Source organism: Helicoverpa armigera, chromosome 22 (genome assembly GCF_030705265.1).
Source record: "Helicoverpa armigera isolate CAAS_96S chromosome 22, ASM3070526v1, whole genome shotgun sequence".
In the NCBI taxonomy this organism is placed as follows: domain Eukaryota; kingdom Metazoa; phylum Arthropoda; class Insecta; order Lepidoptera; family Noctuidae; genus Helicoverpa; species Helicoverpa armigera.
This window is the reverse complement of record NC_087141.1, coordinates 2,583,859-2,605,758: the sequence shown is the minus strand read 5'-3', so window position 1 is coordinate 2,605,758 and position 21,900 is coordinate 2,583,859. Positions and strand designations below refer to the sequence as shown.

The 21,900-nt window shown below is 36.9% G+C and overlaps 1 protein-coding gene across 1 annotated transcript; it reads left to right on the top strand.

Annotated features, from left to right (window-relative positions):
- The first annotated feature begins 4,524 nt into the window (after positions 1 to 4,524).
- On the top strand, positions 4,525 to 21,238 carry LOC110370856 (fatty acid synthase). The gene is made up of 38 exons (XM_049843238.2): positions 4,525 to 4,610; positions 5,111 to 5,297; positions 5,910 to 6,102; positions 8,576 to 8,696; positions 8,852 to 9,055; positions 9,578 to 9,697; positions 9,768 to 9,952; positions 10,174 to 10,316; positions 10,423 to 10,626; positions 10,697 to 10,883; positions 10,967 to 11,129; positions 11,236 to 11,405; positions 11,521 to 11,672; positions 11,766 to 11,949; positions 12,037 to 12,185; positions 14,459 to 14,643; positions 14,842 to 14,961; positions 15,043 to 15,152; positions 15,343 to 15,533; positions 15,720 to 15,868; positions 15,984 to 16,238; positions 16,322 to 16,418; positions 16,498 to 16,632; positions 16,736 to 16,836; positions 17,042 to 17,192; positions 17,379 to 17,556; positions 17,634 to 17,746; positions 17,900 to 18,067; positions 18,192 to 18,364; positions 18,471 to 18,620; positions 18,716 to 18,919; positions 18,995 to 19,103; positions 19,250 to 19,385; positions 19,660 to 19,810; positions 19,896 to 20,043; positions 20,160 to 20,336; positions 20,423 to 20,525; positions 20,608 to 21,238. The coding sequence occupies exons 2-38, from the start codon at positions 5,133 to 5,135 to the stop codon at positions 21,165 to 21,167; spliced, it is 6,204 nt and encodes a 2,067-aa protein (XP_049699195.2). The 5' UTR covers positions 4,525 to 4,610; positions 5,111 to 5,132; the 3' UTR covers positions 21,168 to 21,238.
- Positions 21,239 to 21,900: the final 662 nt, after the last annotated feature.

Genomic DNA, 21,900 nt, shown 5'->3' with positions numbered 1-21,900 from the left:
AAAGTTTAAAATTTAAGTTTCACTAACTGGACACGCATCAAAATCTTAACGTGTCGCGTTGACGACATGATGAATGTTAAAATTTTGAGTTTCACCAAGTGGACCAATTCGTGGTGAGTTAAGTGTGTCGAAATGACGAATGACCCCCAAAATGGCAGACCAATCGCAAACCAATCGAATGTCGTTGGAATACATATTAATAGCAGATTGCCAGATATGGTTAAAACGGCTATTGCGATACAATTTCTATTCAATTTTGACATTATTAACATAGCAGAATCGGGCTCCAGGTGTGATTTTTTTTATCTTCGCGGTAGTAATAATTATACCGTGTTTAACTCCGTAAGTAAAATTCGAAATGTTGTTATATTTTGCATTTTCAGATTACAATAGTACCTAAAGACTTTCGGAGAGCAACGAAGACATCAAAATTACTTTGTGGTATACATATACCACGATTGATAAGGTTCGCTCCTTAGCCAATATAAATTTTAGTAAAACAGAGAAAACATTTTGTACTCGAATTTCCCGCTACCAGTTGACCAAGATTTGTCCAGCCAACCTGAGTCACACAAGCATTCACCATAGGGTTCAGCTCGGTTCGCGGCCATGGGTCAGAGTATATTTTGTTAAAACCTTACCTTATAATAACCGAGCTATCGTACTTACATGGAGAAACCTGCATCAAAATCTAGGAATGGCCTTTAATAAAGAAAGCCTACCCGCACACTGCAGACTAAACAGTCGGCTGATAGTTGGCCGGATGGATTGTCTTTTTTAGAAAATCGACAATTCAATAAAACCATCCACGCTCGGTTCTGATTAATTTTATTATTTTGATGATTTGTTGGTATCTTGTCATTGCAGCGTCTTTGGACTCCGATGTAACTATTTATTAGGGACTACTTTTAATTACTACTACTACTATTTAATTGTGCATCTAATCTTGTCAAAGAATATCAAGTCATTATTAAGTAAATAGTTAAACAGGACATAATAATGTTCAATGGTCATAGGAAGAAATGAAACGAACTAGATACCTAAGTAATTATAAAAAAAAAAAAAAAAAATACGTATGTTTAGGCGAATCGATTTTTGAACAAAACAAATACTGTCTTACCTAAAACAGCTAGTTTTTCTTTAGGAATTAATAAAACAATTACCTATAATTAATTAGATTAACATAAATTGCCTTCAGGTATACATACAATACCAATGGCTGAATATGTAGGTATTATGTCAGTAATGTGATTAGTATTTCACTTGCGTCATCAGGCCAGTGGACACGACCTTGTCCTTTGTGCGTGTAAGTGTGTCTTTCAACACTAATTAAACAGTCTAAATAAATTGTTAAAAGGTTAATTGTAGAACAAAATTAAATTAAGAGTGATGGATTGGAAAGGGTAACCCTAGAGGTCATAAAGTATGTAGCCTTTGCTATTACTATAGTCTTTGCTAGGGGTATTGGGTTGCCTGGGTAACTGGGTTGAGATCAGATAGGCCGTCACTCCTTGTAAATCACTGGACTCAGCTGCAACCGGATAGACTGGAAGCCGACCCCAACATAGTTGGGAAATAGTGGGACTAATGATAATATAAAATGTATTTTGTAAATAAATGTTCTTATTCTTTCTGAGCGAAAGCATCATCAATATAAAATACAATTAATGCATGTAAAATATTTTCTTCGGTATAGGTAGGTACCTAATTGATCACCGTCACGCATTGTGACGTACTTTTGCGAACTGTTTTCTGTAATTAAATTAACACTAGTAGCAGCTTGAATTATTCATTGTTTTAGGAATTACCAATTCAACAATACATAGGTCAATATCGTGGCTCCTGAATTAACTGGCTGTTCGTAACTATACAATGATACACTCAGTTATTTATTAGACACAAATAATAGTAAAATTTTATTCATTCTTTTAGCATTTCGTATACTTACAAGCAGCCACAGAATCAATTAAACCACTTTCTAACTGACTAAAATCTGACCAATTATGAGTCCCGAATACCTATGGTGGTTTTGCTATAGTTAGTTAATGTAAAGAGAGCCCATTCCTAAACCACCAAAAATTGGCAATGTTTGTGTATTCTCGGAAGCATAATTTAGCATAATATATCTTGAAAGTAGCGATTCTCATTCTCATTATCACTCTCACGAGTAAGAGTACCGGCACACTGCAGACAGTCGGCCGACAGGTGATCTAATGGTTGACACTTTTTTTAAAGAAAATCTTGAACCCAGCTAATATTTTCAGTCAGGCTCACGCCGGCTAAATACTTAAACGTTGTAATGTGTTGTAAAAGTTTTGCAACTCAAGCTATGCAACAGGCAGTCTAGACTCCAGCTTACATTAAATATATTATTATCTATCTACTTATGTACAGTTTGTATCAATTATTGACGAATAGCGCGTTCCCCGCGGATGCGTTGACGACACCGGGTAAAATGTAGCCTACTTGCTGTTCCTCTCGGTTTTACCAACGAGAACCACAACTTCCTCCAACAATGTAGAAAAAAGTGGCCTTAGTCCTTTCCAGGATCCAGCTTACGAACCTGATTTTATTGAAGGAATTCATTCCAGAACACGGCTGGCGCAGCACATTGAAGTGCAAACCATCGAGGAACCCAGCTGCCGGGCCACGCCAGCGCTGCCAAACTCCGCGTCCGCGTCTTTGCTGTGGAACTCATGATGGGGGTTAAATAACAATTAAAACATACTTTGAAATATTTACATTAATCAAATAGGTAAATATTCACATTTAGGCACATATACGCGTATTTTAAAAGTATATTTCTACACTCTGTGTAACTGCCAATATCTAACAATGGAATGTCACAATGGAAGTGCTGTTTAAATCATCTTAACATTTTCATATTTAGCTGAATGCAGTTGGCTTTTATTCATACACTGTGACAAAGACAAAAGTCTCACTATAAGTTTTAAAGAGAATGCGGATGTCACTAATTGGTCGTTTTCACATAAAAATAATTTGTATTAAGGTGGTTCAAATGTTGGAAGCGACAAAAATGCCACTCCTCTAAACAATTAATGAATACAGGATGGCGATTAACATAAAAACAATTTGCAAAATCTTACCATTTCATGCTCCATGCCGGGACACGACTGTTAATTTCTGTTTAAAAAGGGCTTTTTAATGTATTTGTGCGAAATTTTACCTACGTAATAATATCTACGTAAAGAACATTAATTAGAATTTTTAGCACATTGAATAAATTAAATTCAAAACTGTTATTGTACGTAAATTGTTAATTGACACGCGTGGGCAACGTGGTATTGTTTTTTACATTGTATCTAAAAATACCGTGCCTATTTTTGTCACTGAAACCATTGTTTTTTGTTAAATTTCATCATAGCATCGATTTATTGGATCATCCGATATGCCATGAAGCGAATATCATCCCAGAGAGAGTAAAAATTGAAGCGCGAATGTCAATATTTACTCTACAATGTTCTTTTGAACTACTAAATTGAATCAATAAACATACTTATAACAAAGTATTTTCGTCATTTAACATGCTAATTTCTATTCAGGAAAGTAAATACCATTTATGTGACACGACTTGTATGTCTGTTTGTAACACGCTTAATTATTATAACTCAATATATAAGTTAAGACGAAAGGTTATGCTGTCAATCTTGGTTCAACTTCAAAAAGCAAGCGCACCTAAATATTCTTTATACTACCATAAAACATAAAAAATGATGTTTTTTTCTGCATATAGATGCGTTTAGTTTGATCATCGTCTTTAGAGAATAGTTGACGTCGGTCAGCATTAAGGATTCTCCTATATCGCAACAATACAGATTTAAGCTACTAGTTGCTGATATAATGATCAGCAACTAGTAAGAATTAACAAATGTTTCCCGCGGTTTCGCTTGCGTCCTATTCATGTTATCTCTCAGAAAAATCATCCATCTTTTCTTCGGTCTCCCTCTGACTCTCCACCCATCCACATTTATACCTACTAAACTCACACATAGTGGCCTGTGTTTCATCTCTCCTCGAGCGATTGCCTCTCATCTTTTCTATAACCGTTGCTACTATCAGACTCCGTCAGGTTTCGCTGTAAGAAGAAGAATGGAATGGAAGAAGTCGCACATAATATAAACTCTACCTTAGCGGGACTATTGGAAGAGACATCTTAACATAAAAGTAGCCTTTGTACTTCATTGTTCTACTTTTTCTTGTCCCATCAACTGTGTAGGTAAACTGTTAAATAAATAAATAAATTTCAAAATACTAGCTTCCGACAGGGTTTTACCCGCGTTCCTTGCTATCGGCAAGGAACCTACTTACCTGCCAAGTTTCAAGTTTGTTGATGTTTTAGCTTCTGAGATTTCGAGATTAATCAGTGAGTGGTATTTCGCTTTTATATAGATAGATCCGATTTTGTATGTCTTTTTATGAAGTCCTGGATACTTTTGATTTTGCATACATATGCAAAAAAATGGATATTTAAATAACAAAGCTATTCAAATTATGCAAATTATTTAAATCATGTCGAAATCAGAGTTGATAAAACAACTGTGTCAGTTATTGCGTGTACCAGAAGTGAAACGCTGGTGGCACTTCGCAATGTAAGTCATTTCTTTTTCATATTTTGTCAAAAATTCATTTGATGGGATTTGACCTTAATACATAATTGTAATATTGCCTATTTAGTACGTACCTATATGTGAATGACGTCGAAGGTATATTTGCAATAAAGTCTTCATCATTATCAGTCAATTAGTTATTCAAGACTCTTAGTTACTCTATTTTTTCTTTTCATAAGAACATAAGTGTGGTGTGTTGACAGGACATTGTGAAGTGCAACAAATATTTAAAAAGAAATCTGTTTGTTTTTCTGTCTGCATGATTGGCTGCTTGTAAACACGTGTGCGATATTGTAGGTGGAAGTTAGATTTTTACTTCTTTTATTTGGCTCTTCATCAGTGAGTGTTTTGAGATTGAGATATTTTTTTGAGATTTGGAGAGGAACATCTCCAGATGCTACTACTGTGTACTTCACTACTTAAAAAAGAAATGTATACTTGTGAAAGATGGACATGTAAATAATTGAATGAATTGTTTTTAGATAAATCATCAGTAGTTCCATCATGGCGCCTACACCTCAGGAACATGTGTCTACCCATGAGGGGATGTTGGCACCTGATGCATCATTGGGCGACCTCGATGGCGAGAGGATCGTCATCACTGGCATGTCGGGTCTTTACCCAAAGTCTCACAATGTCCAGGAGTTCTCCAAAATACTTTATAGTAAGGTAAGTCACTACGCAATTGAAACCTTTATTTACGTCACAAAATTAGTGGCAAAAACTTCCACCTTATTTACTTACAAAAGAATAATTGCTTTCTAGCCTCACTCCATTGACATTGAACTTTCACCTTGATAATAGGTGAAATTTTAAAGGGATTTTTAGCAACGCCACGTGATCTTAGTAGCCGGAAAAGGCCAATTAGCCTACTATCTTTCAGTGACAGTCTGATACATAAATATTTTTCTCTTGTTGTTATATTTTAATTTTGACACTGTTTAGTTTGGATACTCATTTTCCACGTTATTATAATAACGTCATCTAGCCCCGTCCTAAGCAGAGCTTGTACAGTTGAATATATAGACATACTATACTTACACAGCAATACTTCAACTAAATCAAACGTTCGTGCTTTAAAAATATTTGGCTTATGCGGAAATCTAACCTACGATCTCCGGTGTGGCAGGCAGTGTCACTTATAGTAACTGATACCTATGCCATCTGGTCATAAAATTACTGATGCTCAACATATAACGAAATTTCCCGACGCCCGACATAGTATTATTATCAAGAAACATACAACAAAACAACACAGAAAATCATTTTTCTTTGTAACAGGAGAATCCGATAACATCGGAGGGCCTGAGATGGAACTACAAACATCCAGACCTGGCACAGTACACCGGAATGGCTCCAGATCTCGATCGGTTCGATGCCCAGTTCTTCTCCGTACACTTCCGTCTCGGCAACTACATGGACCCTATGTCTCGCAAAATCCTCGAACAAGCCTACCAGGCTATTTATGATGCAGGTAAATACGGTTCTGCAATTGCAATGACAGCAGGTCTTCTGAGACGAATAGCATCAAAACAGCCTTTTAAATTTATTTATAAGACTTAAACCACCACACGTTTTAAAATGACAGATACTTTATGTAGCTACACTTTTACGGCAGGCTATCGTTTAGGGGTGATTCTTCGAGACCGAGTGTTTTTGACTCATTGATCTGGCTCAATTTTTTTTTGCTCTTAGACTTAAATTGACGTAATAGTTTGACCCAGTGCCTTATGTGCAATATCATATATCGAAGGCATCGAATTGCATCACGTAGATTAGGATTTAAAAGGTGCTGATTAATTGCTGGGCCAGATTAATTGTGACAGTACAGATTAATGATACTTCCTTTATTTTTCCAATGATCTTTATCATAAAACTAGCCGTTTCCCCGCGGTTTCACCCGCATCCCGTGGGAGCTATTGCCCGCACCGGGATTAAATATAGCCTATGTTACTCGCAGATAATATAGCTTTCTAATGGTGAAAGAATATTTAAAATCAGTCCAGTCGTTTTTGAGTTTATCCATTACAACCAAACAAACAAACAAACAAAGTTTTCCACTTTATAATATTAGTATAGATAGTATAGATTTTACCAAATATTGAAATAATTACTCCTATTACTACTTAATTTATCACTTTTTTTGGCTGACACAAGAAAATAATTATGAATTAATTAAACAGTAACGCTTTCATCCAAATTAATCATTTATTAAACCTCTTACGGTTGTTAAATCACACTAGCTTCAACGCTATAATAATTATATGAAATGGTAAACTTTTCTTAATAACACAAAACAAAAACGAATCTTAGCTTAAAACAAAAATAAAATTCACCGAAAACAAACTCTCAATTAAAAAGAAATAAAACTTACTAATCAAAATCAGACTTAATTTTTCAGTACGATAGGAACTCTAAGCTTGAGATAGTAGAAAACTAATTAATATCCTACCTAAATTAATAAAAAATATTAAATTTTTCATCATCAGTGTCTAATAAGTATGGATTTATATTTTCTAAATCGACACTAAAATGTTTACTTCCATCTCTTAAAAAAGTATCTATTGATCGAAAATCAGGTTAGATCTCCCAAACTTGCAGAACGCTGAATAATTCAATTTGAGTTTTTCAGGAACTTTTTATGAAAATGAATCAGACGTTGAGATTAATTTCTCCTATCAGTAGTTTTTTGTTTTCTTCTTTCCTGCGTATATAATTTTGTCTATTCCTTCTTGTTTTTCTTTCCATAATTCTTCATTATTATTTATTCTGTCATATCTTCTCTTATCCGCTAGTCTTTTTTCTTAGTATTTCTTCTCTTGTTTATAATTTTCGTTATGAAATTTTGAAATTATGGATCTAAAAAAATATAAAGCTATTCTAGCGACAGACATTGAACTTCGGAATAAAACCAACAGCTTTATTTTTTTGTATTACTTACTTAAGTAATCTTATTGAAATTAAAAAATAAGTATAATTATTTCCACGGTATTTGAACAAAAAACAATGCACTAGAAGCCAACACAAATTAACAAATAAGTATACAAACTACAATTAAGAAATGTCTTCAGACATACCTGTAACATATGCCCGAATTTGAATGAAATCTAATTCATATGTCCCGCTCAAATTCATCTGGCTTTAAGAGCCAGATGAATCCAGACTAATGGGGGACAGAAAAATGAGGAATTCGCAGATTATCAAATCCTGCTCCTTTATTTATAAACGTAAAGCATCAAACATGCAATTAATGTTAGCAAAACCATCTCATAAGACACTTTGCCTTGGCAACAAAACGATAGCAGATACACACTATCAGTTAATTAAGACAGATTGATATGACTACTTGCCTTACAAACACCAGATGACAACTTGCAATCGTATTTTTTTGGAAAAATACGTCCGCTCACGAGCACTCACTGTCACCGTTCGGTGCTGACCGGTGCAATCACTTACAAGTAAATATTACTTTTTCAAATATTTTTTATTTACGTATAGATAATGATTGAACAAATCGAGCCAGCTTAATGATGAATTTAGTCGGGGACAATTTTTAAATTTATGTAATTATGAAAATACACCATTTTCTTTTATTTTAATGTTAAAATATTAAGAAACATATATTTAAAGATCATTTGGATTCATTAGTTTTATTGTAACGCGAACGTAGCTCGCAGAAAGTTAAATAATGCAGCAAAAACCGGCGTTGGGACACACCAGATTAATTAGGTTTTACTGTTTTCTGCTAACTTAATTATAGTTTTTTTTAATAAATTCTAATTAGTTATATGAGGCGTCGATAGACCTTTACCTTTTACATAAAACCTGAAACTTTCATTCCAATCGAATGATATTTTCATATGTTCTTCGGTCAAAAACACGTAAAAACTGTGTTTCGAAGAATCACCCTTAGCATTCATATGACAATTGTTTTTATCGTGTTCCAGGCTTGAGTCCGGCACACCTCAATGGCAAGAAGGTAGCAGTCTTTGTGGGCTCATCTTTTTCAGACACGGAAAAATCTGGATCCACTGACATTGTTTCTAAATCTGGTTTAGGTATTTTAGGGTAAGTGTCGAACATAGACTTAACATATTTTTTGTCGTATTTATATGCGTGTAGATATGTACTCCTAGTATAATATATACTAGGAGTCCCGATATTTATATACAAATCCTTGTTAATTTTGATTTGATTAAACTAATTGTAGTTTATATTTTCAGATCAAGTAAAACCATGTTTGCCAATCGTATCTCCTACTGGTTGAACACGAAAGGTCCATCCCTAGCCATAGACGAAGCGGACTGCAGTGCCACCACTGCCCTCGAGGAAGCATATTTGGCATTGAAGCGTGGTGCTTGTGAGGCTGCCATCGTCGGTGGTGCATACTTGTCTCTACAGCCACAGGCATCTGTCCACCACGCAAGGTAATCTTTGCTTTAGATGATGAACATCATCATTTCAACCACTGCTGAACGTATGCCTCATCTGATTTCCAAAAAAAAACTGATTGAAAGCGGCGTACACGCAGTGCCTACTCGCGACCCTTGTTATGACATTTTGTGTGCCTGCCTTATGTATGGTAAACGTTTAGAACAAAGTCATTATAAAGTATAACGACAGAAGAATTCAAATGTTAAAACTATGTAATGTATGGTTGATTTGACACGTGTTATCAGACATGTGCATAATAATTATGCTGACCATTGGTAACTACGTATCTACTATGTATATTTTTATACCTATATACATAATATGTTTTACCTTTGATTAAGTCAACAAGAATAAAGAAAATAATGACTGTTAATTATTGTTTTTGACACCATTTAAATTATTCACCTTAGAAAATTGTCTTAAAATATTGAGGACTTGGCAAATATCTGTTAATTCATTCACTTATGAGTTTTGCTACCAATTAGTTTGTTAATAAATATTACATGTTATTTCAGACTTTCTGCAACAGTTTCAAAAGATGGTACCACCAAGTCATTCGCACAGAATGCTGATGGCTACGTTCTTTCCGACGCAATTAGCGTTATACTACTGCAAAAATCAAAGGATGCCAAAAGGTATGCTCCTGCAGTAAGAAAAAAATATATTTATTTTTGATTTTACGACTAACTCTAAGTAAAATTTCAGAGTGTACGCCGAATTAGTACATGTCAAAAATGAATTCCTTTCTATCATGAAGGATACAACGGGAACTGGACCAAGATTCGGCTACTGTCGTAATCCTCTTACTGTGGCTGGATTCATTAAAGAGTTCTACAAGGAAGCGCAAGTGCCACCGCAGGCAGTCGAGTATGTGGAAGGATATGGAACAGGTTAGTCAAATCACAACAAAATATAAAGGTCACGTAAAGTTCTAACGACCTTAATGTGATATATCATAAAATAAACCTCCAAAATAATCGAAATACCCTTCATGGAAGCTAAGACTATTTTATGCGACACTTGCGAAATAATCTTGTAGCCACATCTCAATTAACAGTTCTTTTATTTACCATATAAGGACCGATGCAGTAAAGATTTTATTGTTTGCCAGGTGTACCGGAGGGTGATAAAGCCGAGTTAGAAGCTATTGAAGAAGTCTACTGCAAAGATAGGGAAGATCCCTTACTTGTCGGTAGCGTAACTTCGAACATTGGCTTAACTGAAGCAGCAGCTGGTATGACTGCACTTACTAAGGTATGTATGCTTATAACATATTTTCTAAATGGTGGTCATATTTTTAAATGGTGCCATTAAACTACCGTTCTGTAAATATATAGCTATTGATTAACTTACCATAAAGGTGTTGCTGGGTTATCATCACGGAGCGATTGCCGCCAACTTGCATTGTGATAGCCCGCGTCAGGATGTGGCTGCACTGCGCGATGGGCGCATGCAAGTGGTCACCGACAACAAGAAATTCCAGCGCAATTACGTTGCCCTCAACGGAATGTCTGCCGCTGGCGTCAACTCACATGTGTTGCTGAAGGGAAAATACAAACCTAAGGTAATTTCAGATTCAAATGTATTAAGATCTTGAAGAGTTTGCAGAAATTTCATAATATTGAATATTCCAGGACTTATCGCTCTACAAGAGCTCAATTCCACACTTGGTCACAATTTCTGGAAGACAGGAGTCAGCTATCAGAAACATATTTGAAAATCTCACTTCTCGACCCATTGACGCTGAGGAATTAGCGCTGTTGCACAATATCCATGCAAACAACATCTCAGGACATTTGGGCAGAGGATACGTTATTTTGGGTATGTAAAATAGATTGTGCTCCATAAACAAGCTGAATTAGGTCAAAAGGCTCATATTTAATCTACCATACTTTTTTTTTCAGGCACTAACGAGTTTAATGAAACTGTGAGTCTGGCCCAGAAATCGGAGTACTTCGACGACGCTCGTAGGCCATTATGGTTTGTGTACAGCGGTATGGGTTCACAGTGGGTCGGTATGGGGACACAACTCATGCGCATACCTATCTTCGCTGCTGCTATAGAACGGTAAATATTTAATTACGTATTACAATGCTGATTTTTGGGACAGGTCCCAGACAACTATTAAATATATTAAAAAATCAACTTGTAACTCCTAAATATTTTACTGCAGGTGTCACAAAGTATTGCATCCGGAGGGAATAGATATTGTGAGCATTATAACATCTACGGACCCGAAAACATTTGACAATATTCTCCACTCCTTCGTGGGAATCGCTGCCATACAAATCGGTCTTACAGATGTCCTTCGTGCATTAGGCCTGAAGCCCGATGGTATCATAGGTAATATTTTGAAATAATTATGATTGTACGATTTTAATGAGATGTAATATATTTATTTCGATCTTAAGTTTTTTTTTTAATAGGTGTTAATGTTTGTTTAATTTGCATAAATTAGGTCACAGCGTAGGTGAATTGGGATGCGCTTATGCTGATGGATGTTTAACAGCGGAAGAAATGATACTGTGCGCGTACGGCCGTGGGCTTGTATCATTAAACACTGATTTTATCCTTGGTTCTATGGCCGCTGTCGGCCTTGGATACGAACAAGTAAGTCCGAAAATTTTAATGCACACACATACATAATTTTATTTCAAAATGTAAACCATGGCAGTAACATTTGGTATGTCTTCTTAAAAACAGGTGTCCAAGATATGTCCACCTGAGATTGACGTAGCCTGTCATAACGGACCTGACTCCAGTACTATCTCAGGACCTGCTGACGTCATGAAGGAGTTCGTTGCCCAACTCACAGCTAAAGGTGTATTTGCAAAAGAGGTGCCGTGCTCTAACAAGCCATACCATTCGCGGTACATCGCAAAAGCAGGTAACGTCAAATTACCTTTAAAAGCAATAAGAAGTTAATTTGTAAAGAAAAGACTGTATGCAGTACTAACTTTATTACTTTTTGTAGCCCCTGCGCTTCTCAAGTTCCTGAAGGGAACAATTAAGAACCCTAAAGCCCGTAGCGAGCGTTGGTTATCAACCTCCATTCCTCAGGAGAAATGGAATGAAGAATTAGCCACTTACTGTTCGGCGGAATACCACACTAACAATCTGCTAGTAAGTAGATACTATATCCTCTTACAGTAAAAATTTTGAAGCATTCCGAATTATATAAGTTGGGGGTTTGAAATCGTATTTGTGGCTGTCTGAATAGTGTGCGTTCGCGCAGCGGAATGTTGTTGAATTTAAAGATTTTAATTATGCAGATAATTAGTGTAAGACGTCCTATAATTGTGTATGGTAAATAAAAATTTGTGTATGCAGCCATTGTGGAGAAATTCACCAAAAACAGATTCCGCTGGGCGAACGTTGGCGAACGTTGTCCTGGCGGAACTTTTTTTAATCCATAGACTTTAGAAGAAAAGAGATGTGTCCGAAAATTAGTGTGTATTTGTGTATAATTGATTATGTATGAATGAAATCAGTGCATGCATAAACTTCGGAGAAATTCAAGTTTCCGCTACGCGAACGTTTGGCCATTAGCTAGTTTTCATATAAAGCGCTTACATAGAGAGCTGTAGATTTTTACATACGTTGTTTTGAATTTGTTTATATTTGTTTAAAAAACAGATTCAGAAAAAGTCGTAGGGTTTAAAAGATAAAAATATAAACGTAAAATACACTTATTAGGTCTTAGTTCTTAAAGTATGCAGTTTGGGGTCTAGATTTTCACGTTTACACAAACCTTGTAAGTGTCTCCAACATGTTGCCAAGTATCAACGATGTTCCGTTAGTAATTAAAAAGTTATAGGATATTTTACCATGAACAGATCACTGTTTACAAAGCAGTCGAATATCACGACGTTCTAAAGGAATTGCATGGTAAAATGTATGCCAATAATTAGTTTAATCGTTCAACTATTCACTTGCAAAATTTCATGTCATTAAATTCAGTAATTAAAGAAAGACAATTATAATACTGACGGAGCATCGAAACCCTACATAATCCGACCAAGTTCGGATAGCTACAAAAAAGCGGCCGCGCCATATGTCTAAGCAACGTTCTTAACTTGGAAGGTTAGTATATTTATTAAAATGGTACAGTTGCGTAAACAAGCGTTAGGAAAAAATAAAACAATTGCATTTCTTGAATGAAAAATATTTTTTTAATAATAATGCCACTATCTACGACATTTTAGTTAAAATACATAACGTTTATTAACGTTATTTTTAATCACGTAGTCAAGTAATTTATGTAAGTAATAATAATAAAAATATTTTTGTACACGGATAGTTAAATAGAAAAGTACTTGTTAATTGATGATTTATTTTTATCGTAGATAGTGGCATTATTATTAAAAAATATTTTTCAATCAAGAAATACAATTGTTTTATTTTTTTCTAATGCTTGTGTACGCAACTGTACCATATTAATAAATACTAACCTACCAAGTTAAGAACGTTGCTTAGACATATGGCACGGCCGCTTTTTTGTAGCAATTCGAACTTGGTCGGATTATGTAGGGTTTCGATATTTTAATTGTCTTTCTTTAATTACTGAATTTAATGACATGAAATTTTGCAAGTGAATAGTTGAATGATTAAACTAATTATTGGCATACATTTTACCATGCAATTCCTTTAGAACGTCGTGATATTCGACTGCTTTGTAAACAGTGATCTGTTCATGGTAAAATATCCTATAACTTTTTAATTACTAACGGAACATCATTGATACTTGGCAACATGTTGGAGACACTTACAAGGTTTGTGTAAACGTGAAAATCTAGACCCCAAACTGCATACTTTAAGAACTAAGACCTAATAAGTGTATTTTACGTTTATATTTTTATCTTTTAAACCCTACGACTTTTTCTGAATCTGTTTTTTAAACAAATATAAACAAATTCAAAACAACGTATGTAAAAATCTACAGCTCTCTATGTAAGCGCTTTATATGAAAACTAGCTAATGGCCAAACGTTCGCGTAGCGGAAACTTGAATTTCTCCGAAGTTTATGCATGCACTGATTTCATTCATACATAATCAATTATACACAAATACACACTAATTTTCGGACACATCTCTTTTCTTCTAAAGTCTATGGATTAAAAAAAGTTCCGCCAGGACAACGTTCGCCAACGTTCGCCCAGCGGAATCTGTTTTTGGTGAATTTCTCCACAATGGCTGCATACACAAATTTTTATTTACCATACACAATTATAGGACGTCTTACACTAATTATCTGCATAATTAAAATCTTTAAATTCAACAACATTCCGCTGCGCGAACGCACACGTCTGAATAACGTAATTTGTATGTAGCTAGTTATTGGACATTCTTCCGTCATAATATGACCTGTTAGTATAAGTGTATGTTTCGTTTATCAGAGCCCGGTGTTGTTCGACGAGACGATACGTCTATTACCTGGTAACGCAGTGCTAGTGGAGGTGGCGCCGCACGGGCTGCTGCAAGCCATCCTCAAGCGTGCCATGCCGGCCGAGGCCCGTCACGTGCCGCTCACGCGCCGTGGACACGCCGACAATGCATTGTTCCTGCTTCAGGCTGTTGGCGAGTGAGTACCTCTTTTAATTATACGAACTTACATTGTTCATTCATAAAACTTTTATTTCTTGACCCTCGAGTCTTTTACAAGTTTCTTCTCAAATATAGGCCCCGATCTAGTTTTAGAAACATTGTCGTGCTAGTGTTTTGCAAAACTAAAAATTATTTGATTTGATTTAAACAGCTTTATGTGTTTTTTTCTAAACAGTTTGTACATGCACGGCTACACCCCAGAAGTTCAAGCTTTGTACCCGAAAGTGGAGTTCCCCGTTTCTACTGAAACACCAATGCTGTCCCATTTAGTGCAGTGGAATCACAGTGAAAAATGGTAAGTAGGACATGTCATATAATTTTGTGCTAAACTAGAATTGCCGTAACTTAAGAATCTTATCTTTTATTTTGCCTGCAGGAGAGTTACATCTTTCGTTGGTGGAGAAAAGAGGGCGGCAGCAGCGTGCCAGTTCGTGAAGTCCATCCACGACGATGAATATACCTACTTGCAAGGTCACGTTGTAAGAGGTACGGTCTTTTATATCATATTAATACCCAAAACATATATCTACATTTTGAAGTCATGATGGTAGTTAAGAATGTCAACAGCCCTTTTTATTTATAAACATCCATTGCAGATTTCTAAATTGGTGCAACAAAAACCTTATCTTATTAAATGACTATATTTAAGTCCAATTTGAATAATTCTATTTTGTAGAGAAGAGGTGCTATCCCTTCGCGGCGGCTCTGGTTGACGCGTGGGACACTCTTGCGATGCACTTGGACGTGGGCAAGCGCAACGGAACGGTGCAATTCCGTGATGTTCACCTGTACGCTCAGCCCACGCTTCACGACCAGCGACCGCTTCGTCTCAGCGTCGCGTTGCATAGAGGCGACGGACGCTTTGAGGTAGTTATTTCAATATTTCCCAAGTCTCCATTTATTGTTGTTATGATATTTTACTTCAACAATAATATGGTCCAAAAAGATGTGTAGCGGTCTATCCATCGTCGTCGTTTTTGCTGTTGTATTTGATTGCCTACATGTAACATGCTTTTGACAAACAGTAGCTTCTATATTGCTATTTTTCTCCAGGTCATGAATGAAAGCTTCAGGGTAGCCTCTGGGTACATCTTCAGCAACCCCGCTGAAGACGAAGCAAAACAAGACGTTGAGTCAGGTGACCTGGTGCTCAGCTCAAAGAATGTCTATCAATTACTGAAAGAGAGAGATTACAATTACAGGTAATTACAAGCACTTTTGAGATATAATGCGCACAGCAACTTACATAAAGGATGTTGATGCAAATGTTTGGATATAATATTTGACTTCGAAAATTGATGACTGAGTATCTTGCAGTGGCGAGTTCTGTAGTATCGAGGCCTGCGACACTACACTGAGCTCAGCAGCTCTAGTGTGGCGCGACAACTGGGTGACGTTCCTCGATGGCTTGCTGCAGCTCAACATGCTGCGACAGCCGCATCACGCCGTCACCTTGCCCACGCACATCAGGAGACTGGACATCGACACTACAAAACATAACGAATATTCTTACACATTGAATGGAAAAACTGTGGTGAATGCCAATGTGTCTGATGTCTTCCATCTTACAAGGTACTTATTAGTAAATAACATTAAATAAAATTTAATTAAATATTTCCTTACCATGTAGGTACTTAATGCCATTCATATTTCAGGTGTGGTGGTGTTGAACTACAAAACATCCAGTACCGTGATTTACCTTCTGTCAGTCAAGACATAAGAAGGGTTGATTTGGTGGTGCCATCTGCAAAGGTAGACTAAATTGAAATTTATCTTCACTGTTAATTTGTCCAGGTTGGGAGAGTTATTACATTAAAATTTCGTATTACAGCAAAAGTTATGCGGTTCGCAAAACGGAGGAGTGAAGAACGAAGTAACTTTGCAATGTGCTCAAATCGGCAATCTGGATTCACTGCAGTGGGTAGAGACAGCAGCTCCTTTAGACGACTCTGGTGTCGTAGTCAAGGTCAGTTATATAATCAGGTCAGGTCAGGCTTGGCCCAAGCTTCGACTTAATTATCTTCTCCAGATCTTACATTACCTACTATTGATATGTGAAATATTTTCAGGTTCATTACGCTGGACTCTCCACCTCCGATGTAAGAGCTGTAGGAAAGATGTCCTGCAACACTGATGGCTACGGAATGGATTACAGTGGAGTCACTCAAGAGTACGTATTACTATTAGTGCACATTTTATTTATTCTGAGGAACCATATGTAACAAAGGCGGATTGTTTTTAAATTAGTCTGCCGTTGTGTATTTTGTGATTGAGAGAATGTAGGAGGTCATCAGTGCTACCCTTAATTACAAATATTATTGTCGTTGATGGATCCATATGCCTCAAAGACGCTCATGAATTCTTTATTGTCACAGTGGTGTCCGCGTGATGGGCTTGGTGCGAGGTGGAGCAGCCAGCAGCGTGGTGCGCGCGCAGTCGCAGCTGCTGTGGCCCGTGCCGGTACACTGGAGCCTCGAGGATGCCGCCACCGTGCCGCTCGCATACGCGCACGCCTTCTACTGTCTCGTGAGTACCGCCCTAACAACATGCATGGTGGTTAAACTAATACTATTATCAAGCACTTTTCTATCCATGACGATGATGATGTAGACACAATAGTTAATCGTTTTGTATCACATACCTATGACTCATGGAACAGGGAAGTTATTAACGTTTCAGGGAAGTTATTAACGTTTCGTACTAATGTTTCAGGGAATTAAACTTTATAAGCAACTGACACCAGAGACGAATTTGTTTGTACATGGAGGTGCTGGAAGTTTTGGACAAGCTATCATATCAATTGCATTGGCTTACGGCTGCCAAGTTTTCACTACCGTTAGTGATATTAAGAAGAAACGATTTTTACTGAACCTATTCCCAGAATTAAAAGGTATACTTATTATTAAAAATAATTTGATATTTTCAAGAAAATTGCCTACAAATTCTAATTTTATTTTATTTTTCCAGCTGAAAATATTGGCAACTCTCGGGACCATAGTTTTGGAGATATGGTTCTACAGGCAACAAAGGGCAGGGGTTGTGACATTGTCATTAGTTCAGCTAAGGGAGATTTGAAAACTGTGCGTATTTTTCTTTTATCATTTATATGTATATAATTATGACTTGATTCATTTTTGATTGATATGAACTAAATACATAGGTCTGCACTGCACGGTACCTTCTTGTAAGGTCTCAAGGAACAAACTTAATAACGTTCCAATTTTACATTTCAGACTACACTTAACTGTGGAGGAAACGAATGCATCTTTTTAGATATTTCTCAACTTCACAATCAAGATGAAGATTACGATTTTGGGATGTACAACCTCACTAAAGAAAGGGGATACGCTGTTGTCGATTTCTCTTCAATCTTCCTCCCTGAAAAAATTGAAGAAGTCAAAGTAAGTTTACTAACAACAGCACTCTTTGCTATGTATACGATATCTGAATGTACTCACAACCTCTTACTCTCAATACTACACTTGAATCTTACTGACAATATTTTGTTTATTTTGAACGTTTCAGAAATTACAGAAAATGTTAAGCGAGGGAATCCGCTTGGGCTACGTGCGTCCGCTGTCGCGCGTGACGTACGCGCCGCACGAGGCCGCGCGCGCGTTCCGTCTGCTGGCCGCCAGCCGACACCGCGGCAGGGTGCTGCTCAAGATACAAGGCTCTGTTAACTCTGTGTACCCCAGGTATTATGCTACGATACATTCGTGGAATACCAGGAATAATAAGTCGAAATAGGTGCACTACTAAAAAAAAAATGGTTTTGTAGTGAACGACTTAATTTTGTTTCAGAATAATATGCAACCCTAACGAGTGCCAGGCCATGTTTTGGGACGAAGGCGCTCTCGGAGTGCAACTGGCCGAAAGGCTCATCGAACGTGGTGCAAGGAAACTGTACATTCAATCTAAAAACTTGACTCAATACGAACAATACAAAATTGGGTAAAATTACAATTTTAAATTTTTCCTTAAGTCAAGGAACTCGCACTAAATTAGATAAGGTGCCTAAATATACCCTCATGGCTTTATTTTTTTAGAACCTGGAAAAAACTTGGCGCCGATGTTATGGTATCGGAAAATAATATAAATGGAAATTCGCTTGTAAAGGATGCTTCCAGTATTGGAACTCTTGGAGGAATTTACGTGGCAATCACAAACGTATCTAATGATAAAGTTGCAGAACTGGGACAGCTTATAAAATCAATAGATTCATCTGCAAGATCCATATGTCCTCACCTGCAGTAAGTAACCTTACCACGATTATAATCCATATTTCGGCGAGTTTGCCTTATGATAACAAACTGTATTCTTTGCAGGTACTTCGCAATATTATCAGCTATTAAATCGCTGGGACAAGACATTTGTGTTGACAGAGCAAAATGTGGATTTGCAGCGACACATTTAGACCTTTCGGAGTTATACCAAGTAAGTTACTTTTCATATTCGTAAAAAAACCTATTTTGATGTCATGGACCGAGACTTCTTGGTTTTTTGTGTACGGAAATTCTGCACAGCTCTTGTCTGATTGAATATGGTTTTCGTTTAGTTTAATGCATTTGTGTATATTTAAGGCGCAAAGTAAGGCAAGCTCTCACGACGTGGTGGATGTGGCGGAGCGCGCGCTGCGCAGCCCGTCGCCGGTAGTGGCCGCGATACCCGTACCTGTCAATGAGCCCTCACTACTCCAGCAGCTCATTGCACTTTCAAGTAATTATATACACATAATATATGTCGTTACACTAAACATGCTTATATTTTATTTATATTTAGTTAACTAAAACTTAAAAGAAACGAATTTTAACAACACTTACTCTATACTATCTACCTGATGGTTTTGAAATTAAAACGGCCGGCATACATAACTTGTTTCAAACATAAACTGTTTTTATATCAACCTACATACGTAAAACTATATATACTACTTAAAACTAATATTTTATTAATTTTAGTGATACTTATTTAAATTATCGTTTAATTACAGAAATACAAATCCCACAAAATGTGGATCCGGAAGCAACATTGAAAGATTTGGGACTTGTTGCTGAAAGTATACCCTTAATCTGCTCCTTCTTGGATGTCGTTTATAATGTATCCTTGGATGAAGACTCAATACCAGATTTAACTTTGAAGGGGTAAGGTTTTATTGATTAAGTTTTTATTATTCATGCTAGCTACCTATATTTTAAACTTCAATCTAACTGTAACCTTTTTTATTAGAATACAAGAACTGGTGGAGACTGCAACTGATATTGTTCCTGAAAACGTAAATGGGCTAGCTACATTCTTTTCTAAGGTATCGGCAGATGAACTCATCGCAACTACTGAGTTATTCGCTGTACCTACTCTAAACAAGGACATTACTTTGGTAAGTGAATTAGGTAACAGAGTGTAATCAGACTGAACTAAAATAAATTGATAATAATAAAAAAAATATGCTTTCCAAAGGTTATACTATAAGAATGCAATTTCTGTAACCCACAGTCAGAGGACGAGTTTGATGTGAATAAGAGATACCTGTGCATAGTGCCGGGCATGGAGGGGCATTACGAACGGTTCCAAGTGCTGTGCGAACGCCTCAAGCTGCCCGCCTTTGTGCTTCAGCCAGGATACGATCGCCCACGAGAAACCATACGAGAGACCGCAGAACGATACGCCAAGGTAAAGATATACCGGAGTGACTATAAAAGTAATTTCTTTAATGTATAAGAAAACGGCATTACAATTTTCTTTTTTTTTATTGCCAGATTCTTTTGAAGAAAACTGGAATACAAAATAACTTTTACTTACTGGGATACGAAATAGGAGTGCTGGTAGCTCTTGAACTGACCGCAATTCTAGAAGACCATGGTAACTACAACGCTTGTGTTTTCTTAATTTCTATTTCAATAAATGAAGCGGACTTAGGAACATATGGTTTCATTCATTTCAGGTTTAACAGGCACAGTGTTTTGCCTCGGATGTGCGCCAGAAGAGTTCCAGGCAACTCTCGAAGAGCAATTGAGTAGTTTTAAGACTGAAGAACAACTTCAAGATGCCATAATTAGACACATGAGTAAGTTGATTACTGACGAAGATGTACCGGCTCTGGACGACATTCTTAGCGAAACTGCTACTTGGTCCGAGAAAGTGGCTGTGTGTACCCGAAGTTTACTGGGGCGTATGCAGCACTCCGTACAGTACGCGCAAGCGCAAATAGAGTCGGCGCTGGGCAACATATCGCGCGGGCGTGCCTACGTGGCTCCCGTGCGTGCGCTGCGCTCGCAGCTGGTGCTGCTCCGCGCGGCCAACTGCAAGCCCGCCGCACGCGCCCTGCAGCAGCACTCGCAGCGCCCCGTCGCCGTGCACCAGCTCCGCACGCCTCTCTCCTACGTCTCCAACGACATGGAATGTCCTGCCATCATCAACCGTTATCTCGACGATGAGATTAAAACTGAATTTGAAATGAAGAACCTATGCGAAGCTTACAGCTTATACAAAGATTTATTCTAGATCCGAAAATTCATGGTCCGAAAATTCGTGGTCCGAAAATTAACTAAATAAATTATTATCCGTACTATTTAGATTGTAGATTTTATTTTAACCTCTTCACATTTCATTGTTATTCTAGAACACCTTCTTTATTGCACACTTAATATACGAAACACACGAAAAAATACACAAGTTTATGTACAACGGCGAGCTTAACCCAGAATCAACTTAACCTTCTTTCCTGAACATCCTGAAAAGCTGGTTCAATTGCTTGTTACGGGTGTGTGTGTAAGGGAGATCTTGTTTAAGCAGATGGTCAAATATAGATAAAAATCAAGGTTAACGGGGATGTAAGTAGGTGCATACACAACATCTCATTCATCATTCTTCCTGCCCTGATCCCGAGTTATATATTGACAAAAACAGATCAAAGGACAATGCTCATGAAGTATGAGAAAAAAACCCAGGCCCGGCGCAAAAGAAATGTAACTCAAAATATAGGTAAAAATAAGTAATTAAATATTACATAGGGGGCATCATCGAAATCAGTGGCTATATGTGTGAAATTGCTATTCGAATTTTAACATCTGCGGTACATTGCTACTCAAGATTTTAGAGAATTATAGTGTTTTATGTCAATAGAATTTAGAGGGTACGATGGGGTTGATATATCCATGTGGATAAAAACTCCGAATTAAATAAAGAAATGAAAAAAAAAAAGATTTTAGAGGTAACATAATGTATTAGTAAAAGG

Coding starts and splice junctions, on each gene's coding strand:
- LOC110370856 (XM_049843238.2), top strand. CDS start 5,133: ATGGCGCCTACACCTCAGGAACATGTGTCTACCCATGAGGGGATGTTG. Junction 9,056..9,577: donor GCATCTGTCCACCACGCAAG/GTAATCTTTGCT, acceptor ATGTTATTTCAG/ACTTTCTGCAACAGTTTCAA. Junction 18,068..18,191: donor AAAAAATTGAAGAAGTCAAA/GTAAGTTTACTA, acceptor TGAACGTTTCAG/AAATTACAGAAAATGTTAAG.